The sequence below is a fragment of the Limulus polyphemus genome, unplaced genomic scaffold (assembly GCF_000517525.1).
Source record: "Limulus polyphemus unplaced genomic scaffold, Limulus_polyphemus-2.1.2 Scaffold2379, whole genome shotgun sequence".
NCBI classification, from domain to species: domain Eukaryota; kingdom Metazoa; phylum Arthropoda; class Merostomata; order Xiphosura; family Limulidae; genus Limulus; species Limulus polyphemus.
Window position 1 is genome coordinate 43,250 of NW_013667989.1, and position 11,081 is coordinate 54,330.

Genomic DNA, 11,081 nt, shown 5'->3' on the forward strand with positions numbered 1-11,081 from the left:
ATAATAACTTTAGTGTGTATATATATATATATATATATATATATATATATATATATTATTTTCAAAATCTGACAAACTTTATGAATGATAAGGGCTGGCATTGAGGTTTTATTTTATTCATTTGTTTATTTAATAGTTTTAGTTTAGTTTAGAGGATGGAACAGCCTAAATGGACCAACAAGTCCCTTGTTGTCTTTAAACATTATGTTGTAAAAAATGTTTAAACATCACCGGATTGAGCATGAATTAGACTACCATATGATAATATGGTAAATATACAATTTTAAGTTTTTTATGGTTTCTGAAAACATTTCTTTCACTTGTAAATTGTGAAAGTTTTTTGTGTTAAATTACACCTGTTTTAAAACTATACCAATTTTCTTCAGTAAGGAAACATTAAGTAACTTGAGCTTTTTAAACCATAAGAGAATTTGTGTGTTTTGGAGATGAAGAACTTAGACCAAAGTACACTCAGTTTGATATATTTTGTTTTGAACTTTACAATATAGACAGTGCTGTTGGAGTCTGTTATTGTTTAGCTATTTTTAGCAAGCAAGTGAAAAAGCAAAATCACATCTTTATTGTAGAGTTGTCACCATGAGAAACCGTTATGTTATTTTTTGGCCTGATGTTCTTAAAATAATGAAATATTTCATTAGTTGCATTATTCAGTAAAAAATGCATTTCAGCTCCAGAATCTTAGAGAAAAAAAAAGTGTTACAGTCAAGAAAAAAAATTAATGCTTGTACGTTTGGCCCATAAACACAAGTATGAAACTTCTGTATAGTTAGTTAGTTAGTTAGTTTTAAAATTTTAAATGAATAAAATCTAACATTAGATTATCATTCAAAGATTCTTTAAGTTTTCTCACTGATAAGAAACAGTGCCAAGCTAGTGTTGTGAGAGTGGCCATTTGAAGGTTTTACTTTGCATAAAAGTTTTGTGTTTGATGGAAATGAAATTATGTTAAATGTTTATTGTCTTTGTCTCTTTGTACGTATATAGGGGTGTTGAAGCTAAACAACCAAACTCTGCTATTAGAAAATGTGTCCGTGTTCAGTTGATCAAAAATGGGAAAAAAATAACAGCTTTTGTTCCGAATGATGGTTGTCTGAATTATATTGAAGTAAGTATTTTGAAACAATTATAAAAATTTTTAAGAATCATCTATTATACAAAATGAATTATTAGGTATAAATAGCATTTATTAGAACAATTAGTGTGAACTTACTTTTTTTTTAATTATTAGTCTAAAATGCTTTCTTATGTAGTAGCTAGACTATTTTTTTTCCGTCTTAGATATGCTAGGATAAATTACATGTTAAAATATGCCCATAGTTTTGACTAACTTGAATACATCAACCTGGGCATCTATACCATTAAAAGTGTGTAATATTTGGAATGAACTGAATTATGTCATGAATCCTTTAATTCACTATATCCATTATCAGTAATTTTCACTCACCTTTTTATCACTATGTAACCATAAAACTGTACATACTATGATGTAGTAAGTGCATCTTTATGAAATTTGGCAAGCTTCTAGTAAATATTACCTGTCTTGTATAGTCAAAAAATTGTATTTAATTAATTTATTAAAGATTTGTATGTAAACTGACAAATACTTTACTGAGTCAGTCTGCATCCAAGGTGGTTTTCATTAAGAATAAAAACACTTTTCATCATACAGTTTTCAAATTTTATTTGCATAACTACTAGAATTTCCTAAATACATATTACAAGATATTTTAACTAAAATTTTATATTTTACCCGTTATTTTCTCTAACCTAACACTAAGTGTATTGAAATCAGTGATATAGGGGGGGGGGGCAGTAAGAATGAGGTTACAACTATTGATGGATCCCTGGTACACCTTTACTGTGGATCCATGGGTACTTCAGGTTCTGGTATTGAAGTTGGTCTTCTCATTCAATTCTCCACCTCCATTATCATCCCAATCTGTGGTATTTCCGCCCCCGCCTGAACAGTGGGATGTGGATTTTTGTTTCATGGCTATAAGAGTTACTGGTCATTGGGGTAGTAATGACAGTTAATCCCATTCTTCCAGAATTTTATTCCTATTTATTTATGCCTGGGAGATTGGCAGATGATTGTCATTGTTTCTTATCTCAACCCATTCTTCAATCCTTCCAAGTTCACAATGCTTATTACCCTACTTTGGCATTGTGTGGCTGTCCAAATGTGAGGTTGCTGAGGCATTTCTCCACGTTCTTACTGTAAATATATTATACCTTTAGCTACACTTTGTATACAGGATCAGGTTCTACAGTTCAGGAATCTAGCCTTTGGTTTAGCATTAGTGCCATACGTCTTCTGCTGGGTTGTACAAGTTTTCACCATATTTTAAGCCTGGCTCAGCCACCTCCTATCCAGGCTATGGAATGGACAGTCATGCTCTTTCTTACAGGGATGATTATCTCTTTGAGTTTGTGGGCTTCCCATCGAATCTCCGATTTTTTGGGATGAGGACGCATGCTATCTCTTCAGTAGTCCCAGTACGACTTGTAGATCTGGAACTTCAAAAGACTGGAAGATCCAGTCTTCTTCATCAGGAGTAACATCTTAGCTTTTGAGTGGTAGTTGGTTTGGATCAACCCTACCATTAGTGTGTGTGTGTGTGTGTATATATAAATGTCTCCCACCCCTCTGTCCTGTAGTTTATATCTTCACTGATACTTCCCTTCAGGGATAGGGTGTGCATATTAAAGGTCAGGTAATCTGAGGTATATGAATGGAGGACAAATCTTCATTCTGCATCAATAATTTAGATCTTCTTGCTGTCTACATCTCTTGCAGGGGAATATCCTCATGAGACATTTTGTCAATTCCACAGTGGACTCTTAAATTTGCTGTCATGGAGACGTGTATACTCGGGGCTGTTTTCGAAATTTGGTTCTTTCTCTATGGGGCTTATTCTAATCATATCATAGGTGCATTCAGTCCTGATTGGATGGGATTGCACATGTATACCTTTCCCCCAATCTATCTGTTACTCAGAATTCAGGCTATGTTTCGATCCTCTACTTGTGAACTGTTGCTAACCCCAGATTGGCTGGCCTAACCATGATTTCTTCTTCTACAGTATCTTCAAGTAAGTCCACCTCTGCATCTTCCTCTTTGGCTATCTTTATTGAGGCATCCTCAGTCCCACATTCTACACCAAAACTTTTCCAAAATCATTGGGGTCATCTAAAGTTGCCTAGGGTGTGCCTCACAAGGAGTTTGTAATGACTTCACTAAACATGTCCACGATATCTTGTTTTGACCTGGTTTTCACTTGGGTCTAGCTATGTCTCCTGTTGTTTAGGTCAGATAACTTTTCCAACTACTCTTAGTTATTCTAAACATCTGAAGGTTTTGGACTCCCCAGTGTTATCCAGCATTCTTCCCAAACAGCCTTTTCAATTACTTAACCCAGGATACTAGGATGATATTACTTGCCTTTTCTTGACAACCATTCAAGCCCTTAATGGGTATTTTTGTTGCTGCTTACATGCTGATGTCATAGGTTAGAGTTGTTGGCATGTTTGTAGGACTCTTTATCTCTCCCCTTAGGTCCCACTATACCCTGAAAGGTTCTTTCTTTCTAAGACTCTGGCAACCATGGAAGAGGATACATCCCTTTCTACAATTCTTTTGCCATCTATTTCTCACCTCTGCAATCAATTATACACTGATTATTTGTTTTGACCTGTCAGGCCCAAAGGTATTATGTGGCTCACTCTACCTCCTTTCATGGTGATAGTCTCTACTCTGTATCTTTCAGTTTCCCAATTCCTTAGAGGTGGATTTGTAAATATCCATATTGCATATTCCGGACTTTACAGGTGAGGAATCATCAAATTCAGTACGTTTATATCTTTTGCTGCCCATTTTATTTATTCTCTGTGGGTCATTTTATGGGCTGGTATTTGCTTTTCTCTCACATTCTTTACATGATCTGGCAGTTTGCTTCTGGAGGTTTTCTACTATCCCCCATGGCTGTTTTAACAACATCTGTTAGATTATAAGGAGGAGGGTGTACTTTTGTCATTATCTTGTTTCTTTATTTTCCAGGGTCCCTTACATCTTGCTTCCACCGGATCCCACTCTGTGGTGAGTGTTGTCCAGACAGGTGTGCTTTTATCAACTCAGTTCTGCACTAGTAACCAATTTCACTATTTTCATATTACTGATTGCAACAGACTCTGTAGAAATGAAGTGTTCCATGAGACCATCTAGGAACTTACCAGATGGTATTACCATAATATCATGAACCACCACTTATGGACTATCATGAATCATAGCTAAAGGGGATTCTGCCTGTCCCTGCCAATCATTGGATTGAATAAATTGGTGTCAGTTTGCTTTTAAAAATTTAGGGAACTTAGTTCACCTATTACACCATTCCTCAGGGCTCCCCAATGCACATTACCCTCCAGATTCTACTAGTGGAGCTAGTGAATTCTTACCACACCTAGTTTCCAGTCACTGGGGTGGTGGACAGAGGCTTTTCCTTCACTCTTGGAGAAGAGGGCAAAGTTGGGTGCCCTCCTACCTGGGTCCCTGGATGTTTTTCCCAGATGTCAGTAGGAGTGGCACCAGTCTCTGTGGGAGCCTACTTGTAATACTGGTTCAGATTTCACACTATGCTATCTGGTTTGGGTGTGCATGGCCCTTCTCTTTGATCAATGTTGGTTTCGTATATTGTTCATGGAAGGAGGTCCATTATCTCCTCATAGTCTGAATGTGAAGTGGTCTCATCCTAGGTCCTTGGTTGAGCACAATGTTCCACATTCTCTCCATAATTCTGGTGGCAAGAGGAATGCTTCTTGCCCAATCGGTTAGGGAGTGAGGATGAATGTTCATAATTCCAAACCGGATGAGTTCTGTTCCTTTAATTGAGTAATGCATACAGGATCCCGTCATTCCGAGCCTGGGGTGTTGCCTTTTCAGACTTCTTCAGGTGAAGAGAACATTTGTCCACTTCAGTGATGCTTCCTTTCTCATCCTAATTCCAGTGGTTTGGAACACATCACTCTGTGGCTACAGGTTTGGATCCAAACACCAGTATATCTATATTTAACATTGCAGTCCAATTGCCCTAGCCACTATCGTGGGATATAGGGACCAAGACCTCTTAATTCCAACCCTGAGATGTGAAAAAAAATATTTTGGGTGTACTTCCATCTTAAAGGCACAACCCACCTACACACATTTTATTTTTAAACCAAAGATCTTACAATATAATATTCATGTTTTTAATATTTCCCTTATGAAGGTCTTAACTATGATTCAGAAAAACAGAATTATATGTGCAAAATGTACTTCTTTTTTTTCACTATTGAAACAATTTTTTCTTCAAGAGAAATGTTATTTATATTTTTAAAATACGTCATTCAATTAGTATAGAAAAAAAAATTGTACTTGGAAAAAAATGTTTTTGAATTCAATAAAAATAACATCTAAATGATATTTGTTAAAAAAGAATCTATTAGTAATTGTTTATGTGGTTTATGCTTTTTTCTTGGAAACTGAACTGAATTAAATATCAAATACTGCTTAAACCACTTGGTGTCGATGAAGTGAGTGTAGAATATGAATTTGGAAATTATATATTTTATACTATTGCATAGTTAAACAGGTATTTTATATCCAAATATTAAACCTGTCAAGTATATGAAATTTTTTAATAGCTGTCTCTTATTGCATTTCGTTTAAATTAATTTACAGGAAAACGACGAGGTGCTGGTTGCTGGGTTTGGTCGTAAAGGTCATGCCGTTGGAGATATCCCAGGAGTTCGTTTTAAAGTTGTGAAGGTTGCTAATGTGTCTCTCTTAGCTCTGTACAAAGAAAAGAAAGAAAGGCCCAGGTCATAATCTGTGCTGACCAATAAACCTTGAGTGAAAGAAAAACATATTTAGTTATGCTGAACCTCAATTTATTTATATAAACAGTAGTATTTAATAATTTGCACTTAATAATGCCTGCTAGTTACATTTTAAACAAAATGGTTGTTCTTTCCATTTTTGTTCCATCCTTGTCATTATGACTGTAAATTAGTGTCAGGTGCTAAATTTAGTTCTACTGAATATGAAAATATTGATGTAGAAACAAATGTTTCCTTAAGTACACAACTTTTATGTAATAAAAACACATCTTATAACCTACTAGAACTTTAATCAAAGAAAGTCACCACTAGTTCTGACATTAGGTCTACATAAGAAAGAAAAACTAATTCACTGGTGTTATGCTGAAATCAATTGCAGTACGTTTGTCTGATGGATGAGGGTTCATATCACTGTGAACAAACACAAACTTTTTAAATATTTGTATTTCATATTATTTTCAATAATATTGTAACTATATACAGAAGGTAGAATTATTGATAACATGGCAGTCTAACACCAAGAAGAACGTTGAGAATTTCTAACTGTACTTTATTTTATTAGAAATATCAAAGAACTGTGGTTTTAAGTAAAAAATATTCTTGTCTCAATAATATTTGAAATGAACCAAATACAACCAGAAACTATAAAGTTTTCACTTTAGTTGAAGGTAATATTATACATTTTTATTCACAACATATCAGTTCCGCTTTGGAAAATAATGAAAATTACAGGTACAAAACATGAAAGAATATTTTTGGTTACTGTGGGGATTTTGGTGTAATTAGTGGATTATCACAGTTAATATTTTCTATTGTTAATAAAAGGGGTTGTGTTACAATGATACTGGACTGTGTATCTGTGGTTCGCATTCCATTACCACTGAAAAAAAAGCACACACTTTAGGGCCATGGCTGCAATATAATAGTGATGGCCCAATCCCACTATTTGATTAGAGTATCCACAAATTGGTCGTGGGTAGTAATGGCTAGAGTAGTTGGCTTTCAGGTAGGTTTGTACAGATTTGAACAATTTTATACAATGATATAAAAATTAACTGAAAATTTAGGAAAGGGCATAATTGTCAAGTTTAAAAAAGATTTACTGACATAGTAGTCATAATATGCAAGTGATGAAAATGATGTAATAAATAGTAGACATTTTGGAAGGTAAAAAAACATATTTTTCTACAATGGTGAGTGTCCATTATGTCTATTATTTACATTAAAAGTATAACGTTATATATTCCAAAAATACTACAAGCCCCTGCTGTCCTGTGGGTTGTATATCAATGGAAGAGTTAGAATTCAGGCTTCAAAAGAATTGTTGTGGACATCACCGAGTCTGTAAGATATAATATCTGGGCTGCTAATACTATATCTATCTTATCGGCCCACTTCGATAGAATAGAAACACCCAACTAATCCCTGAACTGTCCTACACAGCCATGTACCTCACTCTTACTCGGATCAGATTGAATACCCCACCATCTACCAAAATAGGCATGATTTCTGTCGTTGAGTCAGAGATTTGTAAAACAGCCAGTTTATAAGATCAGTATTTATGTACAGGTATATTTTATGTGTGTAAGTTAGTAAGCTTATCTTAAATCAGAAACTCTTAGTGATGTACATTTATGAATTACTCTTATTTTTTCACTATGAGTAATCTATTATTACTAAGACCTAACTATTAATTAGCGATAGTGTATGTTTTCACTCCCTTTAGATTTATTGGAACATTTATAGACAGTTGAGTTCAATGTTGTTTCCAATTTATCGATGGCGTATTTCTCAACAACAGTGTAGAGAGATAAGTGTGAATAAACTTAAGCTGTGCGTTCTCTTATAATTAGTAATCATAGAGGTCAGAGTTTTATAAGCAAGTAGGAGACTACTAACGTTGGTTATGTTGCTTTCTGCCAATTCATCGTTTCAAAATATACCGAAGAGTTAATAATAATAAGTGTTTTTAAAATTGTGACTTATGTGAAGTGTTTTCAAATTATTTTGAAACTACGTATTGCAGGCCACGTGGCCGGTTTAATTACATGACTTTTTCAAATGTAAAAATATTGTGTGTATCAAGTTAGATATACAAAACACACTACGCCATATTAAGATGTTATTTAGCATACATTATTGGTCACTTAAGTGTAAAAATGCAAATATAATACTTATATTTGGCTATGTGGTAATTGTTCTTTGCAGGCATGAACTATTTAAATTAAATAACTTTTGTTGCTAAAACACGTGTTGCCACTATTCTTATGTTACTTATTAGGAATTTATATCCCCATATTATACTCGCTAAAACAATATCTGAAGTGTTATTTGTATTCTCAGTTGATATCTCTTTAGAAATATAAAACGGATTTAGTTATAGAAGCCACTTAGAAGTATTCCTAATTCATCAAATTAAAATTTAAAATGGCTTGTTTAAACTTGAATTTTTAATATGTAATATCACACACTTGATTCCTACCTCTATTCATCTAATTGAATATTACAAATAACATTCGAAATTAGACAAATTTTCAGGAAACTTGATAAACAGATATTACCTATTTATTATCATTAAAGAAATCTTGATTGTTACATCAACGTTAACAGAAATCACAAACTATCAGTATCATACAGAAATAAGAGACAGGACAACGGAAAAATCTAGTAATAAAGATAACACGTGAATCGTTTAGTAATAGTTTCATTTTGCAAAAAAGAAAAGTATCAGAAGCTCATCACTAGCATACATTTTCACCGTTCTTGCTGTCCTTCTTTCACTGCCGGTTTATCGCTCATTTGTATCTGTACCACTCGTTCATTTGGCTGCTCACCCTCCAAGGCTTTCTTAGGTGCCTCAACCGTCAAAATTCCGTCCGAACTCAGGGAAGATTGTACGGTTTCTGGATCAACTTCTTTGGGCAACATGTAACGTCGCACAAATTGTCGAGATATAAAGCCATGCTCATCTGGCTTTTCTTCGTGTTTACCTTCAATAACAACGCAGTTATCAACAGTTTTCACATTTATTTCGTTAGGCTTAAAATGGCTCACATCAAGTAATAGCTGGAATTTATCGGCTTCATTTTTCACCTGAGAGAGGCCGCTACCTACCTTACGGCTTACTTGACGCCGGGGCCGTACATAGTAGCCATGATACAAAGTTGGTGTTAAAATATCACTGTCATGAATCCCAAGCCCGAAATGCTGATCTGCGATACGACTAGGAAAATCCCAGGCGTCCCACCAGTCTTGACCAAGCAATACAGGTACTAAGCTACGCGAAAAAGCCATAAAAACTACCTTAACTTGAAAGAATGTAGATTTTTTTCTTACTCAAATTTATACGCCGGTGTCACGATCTAAAACTTCTAACTTAATTCCTGTCGAGATCTCTTATATAGGTTGTGGTAGGCCCTCTACCTACTTCTAGAAATCAACCATACCATTAGGAGAACATTCGAGAAACGTTTACGTAACTTCTGCTCTTCCAGTATTGCGCAATCTGAGTTATCATAGCGCAACCTAGAAAGTTCAATATCTAAACCAACATTACGCGAACGTTCTAGAGACAATTTTTGGCTCTTCTCAACAGTAACACTGTAAGTTCATGTTTCATTTAATATTTTCATTTAAGAACCTTTATGAGTGAACGCAATGCTAAGTAACTAAACGTATTAGTTAAAAAGAACTGCAGTCATACAAGTGGAATACAATTTCAGACCCTTAGAAATTTTAATTTCAAAGCAGGAGTTCTTGACATTTTAACATCGTATAGAAATGCAAGGCCAGAGTCAATTTGTAAATAAATAGTATTATGCACGTTACAGGAAGAAAAAAACGATACTGATTTTTTTCAAAGCTAAAATAAAAAAGCAACTAAAAACAACGTACTGTATATCCATCATATAATATAGTTTAACATAATTATCCTAAGGTAACAATATAGCATTAAATTTCTCTTCTTCAGAAAGATATTTGTACTTCATTAGACGTAAAACGAGATTCAATTATTATAAAAATAAGATAAATAAATCATTATGCTGTGCTGTCCACTCGGTCTCCCCAGTGTTAGTTTTGTCAGAATAGTAAATGTCCAATAAAGACATGGTCTTACTTGAACTTTTTTTTAACAGAATTTTTCAATCTTTGTTTCTTATATTCGCGCCAAGATACAAGAGGGTTAGCAAAACCCTAATTTTGAGCTGATGATATATCACCCAAAGCGACCTTATGGACCATACTAATAAAATGGTTTAGTTGTTGTTGTTTGTTATTAAGCACAAAGCCCTGCCTACCACGGGTATCCGCAGACATACCGCTATATCACTGGAAGAAAATGGTTTAGTTTGACTGTCACTTTTGTAATGCATTAACGGCTGTCAAGTGTCCTTGCTGTAATCTCAGGCCATAGTCTCACCTCCGTGAAAACTTTTACCTCTCTGCCATACATACTATGAAATATTGTATAGTGCTCTTTCAAGATTGTGATTTATTGTATCTAGGTTAACCAGAGTCAAATATTTCTAGTTTACATATTCAAAAGAAGGTTAACTACTAAGTCAAATTAGTTTGTATAAAATTCTGTTTCATGCCTCCATCTGAGCACGGCCAACGCCCCAGGGAAGTAACAGCAGAGAAGCATGATCAAGCTGGTATACACTGAGTGGTCACAAGTAAATAGACACCTAATTTTTCGTCATTTAACTGATTTATGCTAACTAATTTGTGTTCACAGAGCACTATATAAATGAAAATGGTCCGCACACTAATTATCTTGTGTTACAACATGCCTAGAACTCAAGGTTCTCTCGAATTGTCAGATTTTGTTAGAGGAAGCATAGTTGGTCAAGCAGATGGTGGAATAAGTCAGCGGCAAATTTCGCAGAATTTGGGAATCCCGCGTTCCGACAGTCAACAGAATCATCGTGCAGTTCAGGAAACACGGCAAGGAAACAACTGAGCAGCATCTGGGTCATCCTGGTCCATCGGAGAGGACAAAAAGGGTTAGTCAAGAGGAGCATCGAAATGGATCCCAGATTAACGACTGCAGAAGTAGCCAAAGTTAGTGGGATGAGCCCGAAATCTGTTCAACAGGTTCTCCACAAATTGGGTTATCGTTGCAGAGCAACTAGACGGAAGCCCTTATTAAGACTTGCCAACATAGTTAGACGAAAGAACTGGGCAAG

At 34.9% G+C, this 11,081-nt stretch overlaps 2 protein-coding genes across 2 annotated transcripts in view; one reads left to right on the forward strand and one right to left on the reverse strand.

Moving 5' to 3' along the window:
- LOC106466779 (40S ribosomal protein S23) overlaps positions 1-5,930 on the forward strand; it is a 16,198-nt gene extending 10,268 nt beyond the window's left edge. Inside the window, exons 3-4 of the mRNA XM_013927082.2 lie at positions 1,006-1,126; positions 5,735-5,930. Of these exons, the coding sequence (XP_013782536.1) occupies positions 1,006-1,126; positions 5,735-5,881 (268 nt within the window). The 3' untranslated portion in view covers positions 5,882-5,930. The remainder of the gene's footprint in view (positions 1-1,005; positions 1,127-5,734) is intronic.
- A 2,509-nt stretch (positions 5,931-8,439) lies between these two features.
- LOC106466776 (protein lethal(2)essential for life-like) lies at positions 8,440-10,488 on the reverse strand. The gene has a single exon (XM_022394867.1). The coding sequence runs from the start codon at positions 9,184-9,186 to the stop codon at positions 8,647-8,649; it is 540 nt and encodes a 179-aa protein (XP_022250575.1). The 5' UTR covers positions 9,187-10,488; the 3' UTR covers positions 8,440-8,646.
- Positions 10,489-11,081: the final 593 nt, after the last annotated feature.

What these genes read in the sequence shown, in the direction of transcription:
- LOC106466776 (XM_022394867.1), bottom strand. Translation starts at nt 9,186, where the DNA reads ATGGCTTTTTCGCGTAGCTTAGTACCTGTATTGCTTGGTCAAGACTGG.